This window comes from Dunckerocampus dactyliophorus, chromosome 5 (genome assembly GCF_027744805.1).
Source record: "Dunckerocampus dactyliophorus isolate RoL2022-P2 chromosome 5, RoL_Ddac_1.1, whole genome shotgun sequence".
In the NCBI taxonomy this organism is placed as follows: Eukaryota; Metazoa; Chordata; class Actinopteri; order Syngnathiformes; family Syngnathidae; genus Dunckerocampus; species Dunckerocampus dactyliophorus.
Window position 1 is genome coordinate 6,073,265 of NC_072823.1, and position 15,480 is coordinate 6,088,744.

Below are 15,480 nucleotides of genomic sequence, written 5' to 3' on the forward strand. Positions count from 1 at the left end.
CATATCGCCACACAATAAGTTAGATATGGTAATACCAGAGAGCAATAGAGAGTATGGAGTGATTTTTGGTCCAGAGCACATTTTGCTATATTCAGTAGTGAGGTATTTCTTGCCACTTTATGTTGTATAACAACTTACAGAAAAAGAGCAACAGTGAAAAAGGAAAAATCTCTAATAATTTTACAAGAGTAAAGTCAAAATACAAAGAGAAAAAAGTTGTACTCTAACAAGAAAAGTTTATTATGTTAGTAGCAAGTTAAAATATTAATGAAAAATATATTTTATAACCATATTATGAGAAACAAAAAAACAAAAAAAATTGTAATTTTTGGAAAATTTGGTTACGAAAAAGGTCGAAAATAAAGTCAAACTATAATGTGAATTTCTTTTGACGTTGGCAGGAAGCTAAATGAGTTCATTTATGGTGTAAAGTGGATTCATCGCCAACATTCCTGTCGCACATTGGACCGTGGCGCCATCTGCAGGACAAAATAATACTCCTGAAGCTGTCATAGAAGCTCACCTTGATTTTATTGCACCGACTAAAAAACATCCATGCAACACAGCACCGATAATAAATAAAGCCACTTTTTAACAAAAAATAATTTACACATGCAACATCCATTTCTCCACTTTCAACACACCGATACAAAATCGATTTTTCCAAACAATGCTCAAGTACATAACAACGTTCATCTGTTTCTACTGCTGTGTTGCAGCGTTTTCTCAAAGTCAGGCGATTAAGTGTACAAAATACAATTAAAATATACGGAGCTCGGCATGTAAAGGCATCTCGTGCTCCAATAAATCTACGTGACTCAACAATTCCATCACGGTCGACATTTAAAATATTGTATAAACACCAAAACATGTCTCAGTCTCTCGCTAATTCACAAAATACATAACTATTATTCAAATCGCCTGCACAGAATACTGATAAATCACCAGGTTCACTACACAAAAAGTCTACCACATTTCTCCACTTGCCCACACAATAAATAAATCAGTGTTGAGACATTCAGGGCGTATTCACAGTAGGCATATCATACCGTACCGTACTTCCCTCCTCTGGCACAACTGGAATATCCATGCATGAGTAAAACATTCCTCACAAGTACTTTAATTATAGTCATAATATAATTCAGCTGGGGTGTCCAAACGTTTTTCCAGCGAGGGCCACATAAGGAAAAATGAAAGGATGCAAGGGCCACCTTGATATTTTGTATAGATATGAAAGAAGTTATACAACTTTCAAGAAAAAAAAAACTGCACCTCAGCTTTTCTGACGTAGGTGAAAAAGTGTATTAGCATCAACTTCGGTCTTTGCTCTTAATTTCCCAGTTTTTTTTAAAAGTTTCAACTATTTCAATTTTCCAGTTTTTTAAAATTGTCAAATATTTCAATTTTTTTCTCTGAATATTATGATTTTATACCCATATTATGAATCACTTTTTCCAAAAAATACAACTTTTATTTTGGTTCTCAATACTATGACTAAAAAAAATATATATATACATATTTTGTCTTTAAAATTTCAACTCTATGCTACTGAAACATTATTTTTCCTCGTAATGTTATGAGTTTGTTTTCATACAATTGTAACTTTTTCCTCATAAAATGTGTTATTTTTTCCATTTCTGTTGGCCTTTTTTTTTTTAATTTCAACTGTCTTTTCTTCACGCAATCATGACTTCAATCTCATAGCTTGACTTTATTCTTGTATCATCATAGCCTTTTCTGCAATCTAATTTTCTAAAAATGACATTATTCGTTATGTTTCTAATAATATTATGTCTGACATTATTTTATGCTACTAAAATAGCATTATTTTTCCTCATATTATGACATTATTCTCCTAAAAATACAACTTTTTTTTCTTTAGTTTGTGACATTATAACTTTAAAAAATTGTCTTTAATATTTCAACTCTATGCTACTAAAATGACATTAGTTTTCCTAATAACATTAGGATATTATTATTCTCCTAAAATTATGACTTTTTTGTTAGATTACAACTTTTCCCTGTTAAAATTTTGACTTTATTCTCATAAAATTGCTGCTCATTTTTTCCATTTTTGCTACTGCTGCTTTTGTTTTCTTGTTAAATTATATTTTTAGAATGTGCCGTGGGCCGGTAAAGAAAAAGTCACAGGCCGCAAATGGCCCCCCGGGCCGCACTGTGGACATCCTAGTAATAGAAGTCAAATACAAAGACTCATTCACAAGTCAAAACCTGCAGCACGATGTGATTAATTAATATGATCATTCGTCTCGCAAGTAATTATTGACAGCCGCCACATTGCAAAATTATATAATCGGAACAACTCGAAATAATCCACAAAGTTAGGGGGATTTGCAGTATTGTAGCAGAATAGAAATGATGGGACAAGCAAAGGGAAATCCGGCACGGCATGAATGTCCTAGTGCGAGTACGCCCTGAGGTAACAAAATCAACCACTTTTGAAAAAGTTCTCCTCGATGACCTCGGTGAACCTCTCCTTCATTTGTTGACGAAAGGTGGCGTACCACTCCAGCAACCTCCGCCTCCTGTCCACCCTCTGCTCCTGGCTCATTCCTCTCTCCTTCTCCAGGATGGCTGGAAGCTCCCTCCAATCGCTGATGAAGACGAAGGGTGCTCCCGCCGCTTTCAGGAGACGCATCGGGGAGCTGGCCCCAGCCGCGCAGGTCCCGGGCGTCAGCACATCCTCTACCACGGGCACCGAGCCGTAAGAACAGGCCTCGTAGATACGGTAGCACTCCGTGTTGACGCCGACGGGACAGAGGGTGAGCTCGCTCTGGGCCAGAGACGTCTGATAGCGCTTCAGACTCTCTGCTGTCTCCTGGGGGAGCCACCTTGAGGCACAGAAGGTATGCTTATGAGTTTAAAAGTAAAGCGTCCCAGTCAAATGACATTTTGACTTACTTCTCCCTGGCAGAGGTAATGCAATCCTTCTCCAGGCCAGATTGTTTCAGAACCTGCATGAGTGTTTCTCTGGAAGAATTCTTGTAAACAGTTCCTAGGAAATTGCAGAGGTATGGCCTTTCGGAGGTGATCATCTCGGCATTGGGCCTGACCATGGGAAACTGCCGGTACCTGCGCAAGATCAAAGACAATGGAATGGATTTAAATATCAAATGATTACAAATTTTAATCAAATTAACGCACAGTTAATGCACAGTTTTCAAATGAAAAATGATGGAATCACCAGTCTCGGAGGATGCTCATTCAGTTCTTTAATTTTGTAGAAAAACAAACTTAAGGCATTTCAAACGGCTACTTTCTGGCTTTAAAAAACATTAAAAGAAATTAAGAAAAAAAATGTGGTAGTCAGTAAGACGAAAACAATTATGGAATCATAAAAATCAAAAACAAAAGAACACTTCAACGCACCACTAGTACGTTGTTGCACCACCTCTGGCTTTTTTAACAGCTTGCGGTCTCTGAGGCATGGACTTGAATGAGTGACAAACAGTACTCTTCATCAATCTGGCTCCATCTTTCTCTGATTGCTGTTGCCAGATCAGCTTTCCAGGTTGGAGCCTCCTCATGGACCATTGCCTTCAACATCCACTACAGATTTTCATTTGGATTGAGATCCGGGACTATTTGCAGGCCATGACATTGACATGTGTCTTTTTTTCCTCGATGGCAAGATGCATTATCATCTTGAAAAATGATTTCATCATCCCCACACATCATTTCAATTGACGGGATAAGAAAGGTATCCAAAATGTCAGCGTGAACTTGTGCATTTATTGAAGATGTAATGACAGCCATCTTTCCAGTGCCTTTACCTGACATGCAGCCCCATATCATCAATGACTGTGGAAGCTAGCATGCTTTCCTCAGGCATCATCACCTTGCCCAGTGCAGATTCGCAATTCATCACTGAATATGTCTTTCATCCTGTCATCCACAGTCCACCATTGCTTTTCCTTAGCCCAGGGGTCGGCAACCCTGACTATCAAAAGAGCCATTCTGTCCCCTCGCCCACTGAAGAAAAACTGTCTGTAGCTGCAAAACATAGATTATAACATTTTAAAAGTTTTAATATTTCTTAATTTTACCTGTTACAATAGAATACAACAGACGTAAGTAGAGTGTGCACGTGTAACGGATACCAAGCAGCGGGGTTGTGATAGTACTTTGGTTACCTCGCTACCGGAAGCCTAAAGAAAATGTGCAGCACAGTGATTGACAGCCGCTGGCTAACGCTGTTCGACTTAATGATCAATCAGTGGACTTATGTGGTCGCCCAGCGTGTGCAGGGCTGTACTACAGGGACAACTGGAATGTGTAGGTGTACTTTGAAATAAATTACTACCTTTCAAGAAAATTAGTGCTTGTTTTGAAAATGTTTTTCGACGTTTTTTGTTGTTTCTCACCACATATCAAGCAAACTGGTAAGCCAGCAACGTTGACGGAGAAGACAAAAGAATCTGTGCAGAATTAAAAACTATTTTCTTCTGAGATGGGGGGGATAAATTAATGGTGAGCTTACTGGGGGCGGTTGCTTTTGTCATGTCTGACGTTCTCAACCAGGCAGGCAAATACCGGCTTTCCCTCCCTTCCTCGTGCTCATCCAATGACCAGTCAGAACTCAGCCATGATGCATTCATGGTCTTACAGAAAGTCTGATATTTTTCAACTCTTTTCAAAAATGCACATTTTCCTCACCCGTGTGTTAAAAAATATTCCAGCAGTGCGAAGGGAGCCACAACAAGAAGGCTGAAGAGCCGTGGGTAGCCGACCCCTACCTTGTTTTTTTCCCGTTTAGGTGTTAATGATGACTTTCGTTTAGCTTTTCTGTATGTGAATTCCATTTCCTTCTTTACAGTTCGGTCACAGACTTTGACTCCAGGTTCCTCCCATTTGTTTTGCTGTACATTTTCCGTTTTCAAAACATATTGTTTTAAGTTTCCTCTCTTGACACTTTGTCGGCTCCTTGGTCTGCCTTTAACAACCGTCCCATGTTGTTTGTGCTTGTTCCAGATTTTAGACACAGCTGACTGTTAACAATCAACATCTTTTGCTAAATTCTGTGATGATTTACCTTCTTTAAGAAGTTTCATAATCCTGTGATGCAGATGTTAGTTTTACCAATGAAAATTGACAGGGTGAGTCCATAATTTTTTCCCTCTCCTTGGTTTAAAAATGTAACCGTTACCGACTACCACAATTGTTTTTCTTCATTTCTTTTAGTGTTTCGTGTTGAAATGACTTTAGTCTTGTGTCGGTGATCTGCTTTTTCTCTACAAAACAACTGAATGAACATCCTCCGAGACTGGTGATTCCATAATTTTTGCCAGGTGTTTTAAGAGTTACAGTTTTTATTGGCCCACGGCACATTCTGAAAATGTACTTTAAGAAGAAAACAAACAAAATAAAAAAATCAGCAGTAATTTTATGTGAATAAAGTGAAAATACTACAAGACAAAAAGCTGCAATTGAAGAAGAAAAAATCTTAATTTTAGGAGAATAATGTTGTAATATTATGATACAAAACAAATACGTCATTTAAGTAGCCTAAATTTGAAATATTAAACAGATACATTTTTTTTCCATCTTAATATTATGAGAAACGAAACGACGAATAAAGTTGCAGAAAAGGTTACAATGATACAAGAATAAAGTAAAAATGTTATCGGAATCAAGTCACGTGAAGAAAATTTACAGAAAGAAAGTTAAAATCGCTGGAAACAACAACAAACAACAGAAATGAAAAAAATAACCGATTTTATGAGAATAAAGTCAAAATATTAGGAAAAAAAGTCATATTCTAACGAGAAAAAAATCCTAATATTATGAGAAAAAACAATGTCATTTTAGTAGCACAGAATTGAAATATTAAGGACAAAATATGTTTTGTTTTGTTTTGTTTTGTTTTTAAAGTCGTACAAACAAAATAAAAGGTGTCATTTTGGGGAAATTACGTTGGGAAACAGTTTGAATAATCTGTGAATAAAGTCTAAATATCATGAGACTAAAGGCCTAATATTACAAGAGGAACAATTAGAAAGATTGACATACTTGAACATAAAAAAAGTAAAAAAAAAAAAAAAAAAAAAAAAAAAACATAGCCCAAAGTTGATACTAATAAAACATTCTTTTGATGTTCGGAGTGTCCGTTTTGACAGCCCTACAAATTCTATGCAATTATTGTCCATTGTGTGCGTACTGTCTGCAACCAAGCAAACCCCTTGGAGCAGTGAAGTGTACACTTCCATACAGTTAATCAATAAGCAAATGAAATGCAACTAAAGAGCAGCTTGTGGTGGCCACCGTGACACTGACATGACATGCAGGCAGGATTGTCGATTATGAACGAGCTGTGGCGTACTTACTGACAAAAAGGAGAACTTACGTGGCAACACCGAGGGGCCACTGGAAGACATCTCTGTCGTTGACCCAAGGGCTGTCATACACGAGAAAGAGCAGGTCCACAAAGCCACCATTTCTCTTCAGGTACGGGCCAATCCAGTCATTGTTGCAGTGCTCGTTGCCCAGCAGGACGGCAGCCACGTGAGACACAGTGTGGGAATGAACCAGAGCTTGGACGTGCTCCAACCAGCGCGTGGAGTACGCCACCTTCTGCTCCTCGCGACCGTTTAAGACAACAACCAGACTGTTCATATCCAGGGGGACGTGACCCTGGACGACGGCCGGACCTGTGTAGAAACTAAAGCGACGGAGGAAATGAATCAACATTGTGGTTATGTCGCTCTACTTAAGTGATATCGTGTGCGACTTGTTACCTGAAATCAATTTTTCCTGACTGGAGCTCGCCTTCTCTCCATTGTGCTACCTTGTCAGTAGGGTTGAGGGGTCCCTCCAAAATATGTTCCCAAAGATAAAGCCCTGCAGATAAGGGATGGTAACCGTATCATTTCATATTAAAACGCAGTAACATTGTGCTGGGATTTTTAAACCATTTAAAAATGTATGTATGTAACGTAAGAACAATGAGATTATTTGGTTAGCGTATTAACACACAGACTTACTTAGTGTTTCAGAGTTTAAAAAGACAATTTAACTGCCATCCACCCACCCATCTTCTACACGGCTTGCCCTTATTCGGGGTCATGGGTGACCTGGAGCCTATCCTGGCTGATTTTGGGCAAGAAGCGCGAACCGGTTGCCAATCGATCGCACAAAAAGACAGACCATTCGGCAGAGGCGGAAGAAAGTCAGTGTTTTGCAAGTCTCAAGTCTTAAAAGTAATCTGTCGTTTATCGCGGTTAATTGGTTCCAGACCAGACTGTGTGTGATAAGTGAATTTCCATGAAGTAGGAGTCAATACTAATAAACTGAATATGTTCATAGTAAGAGCTTATAAAACCTGTTTATGACTTTCTAAATACAATTTTTTTTATTATTAGAGCCCTCTAGATATTAAATAACACACCTACAGTATAGTCAGCTTTACACTCATATTTCCTAATATAGTTGATATAATCAGATACAATAAGCCATTTAAGACACAAATAAGACTTGTGCTCGTGTGTGTTTCAATAAATGTCTTGGGAGTACGGCCACAACAGTAGCACACGTTATTATTATGATGATGATAATGACTATTCTGTGACTTATTATTACGTTATTATTGTGCCTGTTGTGGGATAAATAATTGTAAAATAATAAAAGCCTGTCTCTGGCTATCAAGTCTGGTTCGTGTTACTCGTCAAACCCTGCGGCCAGTGTAGTACAATTTCATCGACATCTTGTATTGCCTTAAACAGCATTTGTATTTTAGTTCATTTTTATGCTTGACAATGCTTAATTTAGGCCAAGAACACGTAACATTTGCTTAAATATGCTTTTTTTTTTTTACTAAAAATAGGCCGTGGTCAACCACGAAACAGCCATCATTTATTAACACGTTTTTGAAAAACTGCAACAGAGCGAGGGAGCAATGTTCGAACCGCAATGGAGCGAGGGACGACTGTCATCCCAAGGCTCAAGTAAAGGCATGCAAATCCAAGTCAAGTCTCAGTCAAGACAACAGATTCAGTCAAATCCGAAGTCATAGGCTTGATATTTTCCAGTCCTTACAAGTCAAAAGCACTGTCAAGTGTTTATAACAAAAAAACATTATGGAAAGTTAGGAAAAAAGCCTAGGTCACAACCGGTCGCACGGGCTCCTATGGCTGGTCTACGTACAAAAAAAGCAAGGACCACACGCGTGTGTGACGTGCTCATTTTGTAGCCATAGACTGGCGGCAGAGGTTTTTTGTCATGTCAAACTAACTCTACGGGTGCTTATGTTTTTTTCAGGTTGCAAGACAAACTTACGCACGTTGTACGTCTTTGTGTGTCTTTTGTATGTTTTGCTGGTCAATGGCAATTTTGTGCCACACGTACAGCCCACATAAGTAATTAGTGCGGCCAACGCACGTTTAGACATTCGAGACACGTTCGTCGAGATCGTACTCCTTCATGGTCACCGCAGCTACGTTCTCCAGAAACAAAACAAAAAAATGCAGCAAAAATCACACGGCCCAAAAAAACTGTATGTCCAATTGTGACTTAGGCTTAAGATCCTAAAGGCAAAAATAAAAAAAAAAAAATCAAGAAAAAGGTGGCTGCTGAACCCATCACTCTCATCAAGTGGAGCTGAGACTGAACAAGTTTGCAGTGACCAACAACATTTATCCTAAAATTAGTCAGATTTTAATTTAATTTGTGCATTAACGCAAAAAAAACCACTGCACAGTTAGGGGTTTTCATGTTGAAGAAATTTGTGTAAAAAAAGCTCAAGTATTTTTGAGTCATCAGAGTTAAATCTTAGTCAGTGATGTGAAAGTCATGTCGAATCCACAGTCATCAAAATTGTGACTCGAGTCCACACCTCTGTCATCCAGACACACCGTAGACCAGGGGTCTCAAACTCGCGGCTCGCGGGCCATTTGTGGCCCACCAAATCGTATCTTGCAGCCGCGACTGGACATCAAAGACTAGTGTAACTGCAGCCTGAAACATCCGGGCAAGCTCAGTGTTACATACATACTTACAGGGGCAAGTAAACACCAACACTGAACTAACAGTGGTGCTATGACGTGGACCAGGGGAGAGGTGGCCCTTTAGCGTTATTGTGAGCCATGTATTGTGAATTGTATCGTATCGTGAGGTACCCTGAGATTCCCAGCCCTACTCCCAATACTTGATGCAGCCCAGCCTCACCCAGACTCTACCTCCAGTGATCCCCAGTGAAATTGAGTTTGAGACCCCTGCCGTAGACGCTCACATTCACACCATGGACAATTTAAAAGTCTCCAATTAACCTCATATTCATGTTTTTGGGAATGTGGGAGGAAGCCTGCACCTGGGTCATTGAAACATAGCTCACCTATGGCTGCTTTACCCCAAATCTGGACTTTATATCTTTTGGGTTTGTTCTTTTCGATCCGTGCCATATGCTGTTTGAAGGCCTCTCTCTTTTTATTCAGGTCGGAGTTGTATTCCACCTGTTCATCCTCCCACGGATTCCATTCGTCTGCTAAGACTGCAGCAGCCCCGCCATCTCGAACACCTCCTGCAAACACAACAGATCGCCTTGACTGTTATTTAAATGCAAAACAATAATTTAGCTTTCCAGATAGTGTATATAGAGCGAGTGCATCGTATTTTTGTGAAAATACCTGAGGGTCCTGCCTCTTTCTTCACTACCCTGTGAACGCGGGAGATGATTTTGTTGCTAAAAAATACATTGTACGCAGCATAGAGTGAGAACGCTACATATGCAAAGATTATGAAAAGAAATAGTTTTCGCTTTGGTATTTTCATTTTTCCCAGTTTTTGTTCCGTTTTGTGTCACCATTATGCACCTCTTCTTCCATTTTTTGTGAAAGGACCCTTGTTTACATCACGAGGATACGCAAATACAGTTGCCCTTGGTATATGCCTGTAAAAGTCATTTTATTAAAATGCTTAAATATCTGTATTTAAATTAAATGTATCTCAAACGCAAAGAAATGCATATTTTATTTTTCTGATTATTACCCGTTAAAACAGAGGTTTAAACCAACCAAAATCGCGCAGTTTTCCTGTCGGAACTTTCTACAAGGAGAACTTGTTTCCGACACGTCATATTACAGTAGGACACGGAAGAGTTGTCGATGCAAGGTCGTGTCCCCAACTACGGGGTGAGGGATTCGTTTATCGAGAAAAATGATGACCATCGCCGGTCGTTGTGGGGCTTTTGCCCCAGTGCTGCAGGCGACAAAGCAATCCGTCAAACGTATGGTGTTACCTGGAGTTAAGGACTTGCCGTGTGCTACTGGTAAGCTTTCCTATCGGGTTAGATGCTAACGGCTAATTTAACGTTCGCAGTATATTACCCATGTAGCTACGTGCGTTTGGTATACTGCAGCATATCGGCGAATTTATGAATCTAACAGTACATAGATTCGTCGTAGGCAGGTATTTTTTGTTGTTGCACGACAGGGAAGTTTGTACATGTCGATAACCGTGATGTCGACCTATGAAAAGACAACACCCGAAAAGTCATGTCAACAAGACTTAAAGGAACACGACAAGCTAAACAGGTGTTGTTATACGTTACCAGCGAAACTAGTCAACATCAATTTGTTTATTTGCAGAAGTGACTGGATGACCTTTAAATGCAAGGGATTAAATTAAAGTTCAATTGAGCGCAACGACAGCACAACACTGTCAAAATATGCGCCCTCGGGAACTAACTACGTAGTGTATATGTGAAAGTGTAATTACAGAGGTGTGTGAATTGAAACAGCCACAGTAACGACGTTCACATTTTTTTGCATTAATGTCTCCAACTATGGTCGTTTGTTTGGTTTCAGCTCCTGGAGGAACCCGCCTCGCCCACACAGACATCAAGATCCCTGACTTCACAGATTACCGTCGTCCTGAGGTGACAGACCCCAACAAGTCCTCCCAGGACAGCAGCGAGGGGAGGCGGGCCTTCTCCTACCTGGTCACTGGGGCGACCACCGTCGTCGGTGTCTATGCCGCCAAGACAGTGGTCACCCAGTTTGTCTCCTCCATGAGCGCCTCAGCCGACGTCCTGGCCTTGTCCAAGATCGAGATCAAGCTGGGTGACATCCCCGAGGGCAAAAACATGACCTTCAAGTGGAGAGGCAAACCCCTGTTCGTCCGTCACCGCACGGAGAAGGAGATCGCAACAGAGGAGGCCGTCAACCTCGCGGAGCTCCGCGACCCCCAGCATGACAAGGATCGAGTTTCCAACCCCAAATGGGTTATCGTTCTTGGTGTGTGCACCCACCTGGGTTGTGTGCCAATCTCCAACGCCGGTGACTTCGGAGGCTACTACTGTCCTTGCCATGGTTCCCACTACGATGCTTCAGGAAGAATTAGAAAGGGGCCGGCTCCTCTTAACCTGGAGGTCCCCTACTACGAGTTCCCTGATGACGACACGGTTATTGTGGGATAAATCTATCTTATGGCTCGGCTATCTATCCGCTACTGTATTATGCGTCAATGTAATAGGCTCTCTGAAAGAGGTGAAAGATGATTTATTTAATTAATAAAGACCTGTTTCCTACAGTATGACCACAGTTGCATTTTTTTCATTCTCTTATGAATGTCTAGCTTGTCTTGCTACTTTAAAGTAGTAAGTATTGGAGCTAATCGTACATCTTAAAAAAAAAAAAAAAAACTATAGCAAAAAATATCTTAAAGATAATTTAAGACACGGTTGTGATTAAATGATTCGTCATTAGCTTTGTTATTTTGATATTATCTGCTTATTAAATGTGTCCCTTTTGTAAACCCAGCCAACAGCACCAGTAAACTTCATTTGCTGCTTTATCATGCCCACCAGCTTCACTCTGAACCTTTAATGTTATCCAAATGAAACCACACCTTACTGGATATAAACACTTCACTTTTCACACCCTTACGCCTTAGTTTTCCAACAATCCATTAGCATTGTTGATTCTGGTCTTCCAGCCAAAGCATTCACAACCTTTCCATCTGAGTAACGAGACCACTAACCTGCTTGGTTATTACTGTCGCTTTCATAGGAGCAGACCCTTTAACATGCCAAAGGATATGAGCTTCATCCTTTCCGTTGGTCGCAACGGTGTGGACAATGTTCGTGGGCGTACTCTCTGAGCTTGTTAGGAAGTTCCTTTTCACTTCCATGGTGGATGGCTTTCCTTTTCAAGAGCTTGGGGGACATAATGACGCGCATAATGTTAACTAATTTGTGATGTTATTCGTCCTCAGTGGAGCTGCGTGTGAGGCACATACTGTATTCTAACGCCGTGCGCGCTGTATCTACAGTAGTTACCGTGTGGGTGTCTTATTTATGAGCACTGCAAATGGTGTAGAAGTGCACTGCATCTTAACTTTTTTTTTTTAAAGAAAACAATTGTCCACTGGTACCTGTGATGTTTATTTGTCTCATCATAGTTGGCATTGTAAAGTGGGAGTTCAGAGAGTAAATATAACAGCAACTGGCTCTATTTGGGTCACAGCTTAACGCATACCAAAGGTAGTCGATAATAAAAAAAAATATATACACAAAAAGGCACAAAAGCATTCATATCCTGGCCACAATTAAATTTAAATGAATCGCATAATACAGGGGTGTCCAAACATTTTCCACCGAAGGGCAAATACTAAAAAATGAAAGGATGCAAGGACTACCGATATTTTGTAAGACAATGCTAAGAACTTATACAGTATTTGTTTCAAGGAAAAACTGCATCTTAGCTTTGTGATACAGGTGAAAAAGTATTATTAGTATGAACTTCAGTCTTTGCTCTTTTTTTTTTACCCCATTTTTGCTCGTTTTTTAAAATATTCATATTGTAAAGTTTATTTTTGTAAATATTATGACATTATTCCCATATTGTAACTTTTTCCCAAACCCACAGTATTTCTCCAAAAATATTACATTTTTTGTTGTTTCTCATGTGACAACTTTTTAAAAATAGCTAATATTTCAACTCCATGCTACTAAAATGAGATTATTTTTCATCATATTACAAGTTTATTCTCATCAAATTGCTGCTTTTTTTCTTGTTAGAATACGACTTATTCTCTTAATAGTTTGTCTTTATTCTTGTAAAATCACAGCTGCCCCCCCCCCGCCCCCCAACTATTTAAACTTTCTTCTTGTAAATTTCCTTCTCGTAACTGACTTCATTCCAATATTTTGACTTTATTCTTGGAACACTAACTTCATGCTACTAAAATGATGTCATTTTTTGTTTTGTTAGATTTTGTTCGACTTTTTTCCTTTTTTAATATTGATTTACTTTATTCTTATAAAATTACTGCAGATTTTGAAAAAATGTTTGCTGTTTTTTTTCATTACAGTTTTTTGTTAAATAATATTTTTAGAATGTGCCATGGGCCTGTTGTTTGTGTCATTTCCAGCTAAAAATAATATTACCCAAATTATTATTATATTTTTAACTCAAAGCTTGATCAGGGTATGAATACATTTGGTCTTCACTGTAGGTTCTGACGCAATAAACACTGTGCATGAATGCAATGGCACAATTCATAATTCACAATTGAATGTGTTGTCACTATAAGGCCAGTGTTGTCAGTGTGGGTTTACCATTTAAAAGTCTCACAACCAGTGGACCCGTAGACACTAATCCACATAGTGTACGTTTGCTTGAAGCTCCTTGGTGACATAGCCAAGAAGGGCAGCTGTGAGTTGCTGCTTCAGGCTGCTGTTGCTCAACACAAGAGCCATTAGCTGGGCCACATCAGTCCAATGAACGTCTCCGAGGATGGCGACGACATCGGCGTAGAGCTTCTGCTGCTGCTGAGGACTCAGCTCCATGATGACCTGAGGGAGAGGTTTGAACTGGCCACTGGTCAGCCAGCAGCCAAGGAGGCCTCCGACAGCCCCACCTGAGGAGAGCCGAGGTTTAAAGTGTCTTTACCCTTCCCGACATGCAAATGTATCTCTCCAGCAAATGTCCCAAGTGAGTTAAAACAATATTCAATAACTACCAGAATCTGTTGCATCTGTTCCACTCACCCACTGCAATACCAAGCGGACCTCCGACCAAGCCACCAGCAAAGGCCAGGCCTCCGGCTGCTGCTGCCCCCTTTCCAGACCCCTTCACTGTGGTCTGAATCTGCTGATCCGCAGATAACTCGCAGCACAGTTTCATAACATCTTCAAGCCTCTGACACATTCTCTGTGTTATGGAAAAGATAGAAGCTATCATCATAATTCAGGTAACATTCGGCTAATTAGCATAGCTTATGCTAATATTAGTCACATGTATGATTGCCATAACTTTATCGAAAAATACAGTAGTTTTGGTGTACATACAGCAAGTGTCTGACAACATTGTTTTATATCAGTAGTCTTTTCCTGAAAAACGTGAATTATGTCAACATACCTTATTAAATTACTAGTTTCTCAGAAGCATCGATGAATCATTTGGCATCGTGTTGTTGTGTTTCCACTTTGCTCCGACACGGTGTCCATTTCTGTTGCGACTTTTGTCTGTCAGTGGCCGCAATGCCTGATGGGAATATTCATGACTCGTCAGTAGGGATGAGCGATACTGCACATTTTGGTATCTCTTCGATAACAACTTAATACTAAAATAGTAAAAATTGCCGATGCGGATGCTTTTTTTAAAAAAATAAAAAAACATTCCAACTAAGTGAGTGATTTTGTTATTTTTTTTAAATTAGAATTAAAATGATTTTAGCTGGACAAACATATAAACGAACTTATTTTCATTCAACAATAGAAAACACCACAATATAGGAGCATGTAACAAAGTCAAGAAAATAACATAATGGTTCCCTCTTTTAATATATAAATATAACAATACTAACAAATATTTGTGAACTTTCTCATCACGCTAATATCAATCCGATACTAATGTAAAAAAAAAAACCTTGGCATACATAACGTCGATGTTGGGATCACCCCTCAACCCCAATCGTTGACGTTCGCCCATTACGCAACAGCGCAATATTTACTCTTGTAAGAGTCGTTTTTTTCTGGGATATATTTGCAGTTATTGTGTTCATTAATAAAAATAGTTTTATTTTTTGTGATTTAATGAGTACCCATGCTTTGTGTTATTGGCAGCATGTCTGTTGTGAGAATCAGCCCATGTAATACGATACTGGCTGCTAAAGAAAGCACCGACAGTAATATGACCTCAAAATAAAGTTTGGCTCTAGTCATCGAAATGGGTCAATATCCTAACATGTCGCCGTTCTGTGTGACTGAAATTTGCTTAAAGTGGCTGCAAAAGCTGTTTGTTAATGTTTACATCTGCGTATTTGCACAATTACCCACAATACACTGGGAGACACTTCAACAAGCTATTGGGTGAAGTTGGTCTGAAAAAGGAAACGATAATGTTTCTTCAAAATAAGAGCTATAGAACGCCCGTACACCAATTTCTACAAACCCGTTAAAGACATATTAGCGGGATCAAATCTTGATCAAAACAGCTTTACAAGACCAGAAATACTTTCTTCTGA

The 15,480-nt window shown here is 39.4% G+C and overlaps 3 protein-coding genes across 4 annotated transcripts; 1 reads left to right on the plus strand and 2 right to left on the minus strand.

The window, feature by feature from the left end:
• Positions 1 to 523: 523 nt before the first annotated feature.
• On the minus strand, positions 524 to 9,881 carry rxylt1 (ribitol xylosyltransferase 1). 2 transcript variants are annotated; one of them, XM_054777478.1, is made up of 6 exons: positions 9,639 to 9,881; positions 9,347 to 9,532; positions 6,756 to 6,858; positions 6,365 to 6,679; positions 2,923 to 3,093; positions 524 to 2,852 (listed from the first exon to the last, which is right to left on the minus strand). In XM_054777478.1, exons 1-6 carry the CDS (start codon positions 9,781 to 9,783, stop codon positions 2,450 to 2,452), a joined length of 1,323 nt encoding a protein of 440 aa, XP_054633453.1. In that variant the 5' UTR covers positions 9,784 to 9,881; the 3' UTR covers positions 524 to 2,449. The 2 variants fall into 2 exon arrangements, with proteins under 2 accessions (XP_054633453.1, XP_054633454.1); XM_054777479.1 differs by lacking the exons at positions 6,756 to 6,858; positions 9,347 to 9,532; positions 9,639 to 9,881 and having other exon boundaries at positions 6,345 to 6,471.
• A 193-nt stretch (positions 9,882 to 10,074) lies between these two features.
• On the plus strand, positions 10,075 to 11,552 carry LOC129181825 (cytochrome b-c1 complex subunit Rieske, mitochondrial-like). Its single transcript, XM_054777480.1, has 2 exons — positions 10,075 to 10,279; positions 10,818 to 11,552. Exons 1-2 carry the CDS (start codon positions 10,168 to 10,170, stop codon positions 11,426 to 11,428), a joined length of 723 nt encoding a protein of 240 aa, XP_054633455.1. The 5' UTR covers positions 10,075 to 10,167; the 3' UTR covers positions 11,429 to 11,552.
• An 824-nt stretch (positions 11,553 to 12,376) lies between these two features.
• zgc:112052 (protein C19orf12 homolog) lies at positions 12,377 to 14,519 on the minus strand. The gene is made up of 3 exons (XM_054777481.1): positions 14,373 to 14,519; positions 14,003 to 14,165; positions 12,377 to 13,872 (listed from the first exon to the last, which is right to left on the minus strand). The coding sequence occupies exons 2-3, from the start codon at positions 14,160 to 14,162 to the stop codon at positions 13,607 to 13,609; spliced, it is 426 nt and encodes a 141-aa protein (XP_054633456.1). The 5' UTR covers positions 14,163 to 14,165; positions 14,373 to 14,519; the 3' UTR covers positions 12,377 to 13,606.
• Positions 14,520 to 15,480: the final 961 nt, after the last annotated feature.

Coding starts and splice junctions, on each gene's coding strand:
- rxylt1 (XM_054777478.1), bottom strand. CDS start 9,783: ATGAAAATACCAAAGCGAAAACTATTTCTTTTCATAATCTTTGCATAT. Junction 3,094..6,364: donor TGGCCCCTCGGTGTTGCCAC/GTAAGTTCTCCT, acceptor GATCTTGCGCAG/GTACCGGCAGTTTCCCATGG. Junction 2,853..2,922: donor ATTACCTCTGCCAGGGAGAA/GTAAGTCAAAAT, acceptor CTGTGCCTCAAG/GTGGCTCCCCCAGGAGACAG.
- LOC129181825 (XM_054777480.1), top strand. CDS start 10,168: ATGATGACCATCGCCGGTCGTTGTGGGGCTTTTGCCCCAGTGCTGCAG. Junction 10,280..10,817: donor GGACTTGCCGTGTGCTACTG/GTAAGCTTTCCT, acceptor GTTTGGTTTCAG/CTCCTGGAGGAACCCGCCTC.
- zgc:112052 (XM_054777481.1), bottom strand. CDS start 14,162: ATGTGTCAGAGGCTTGAAGATGTTATGAAACTGTGCTGCGAGTTATCT. Junction 13,873..14,002: donor TCCGCTTGGTATTGCAGTGG/GTGAGTGGAACA, acceptor GGCTCTCCTCAG/GTGGGGCTGTCGGAGGCCTC.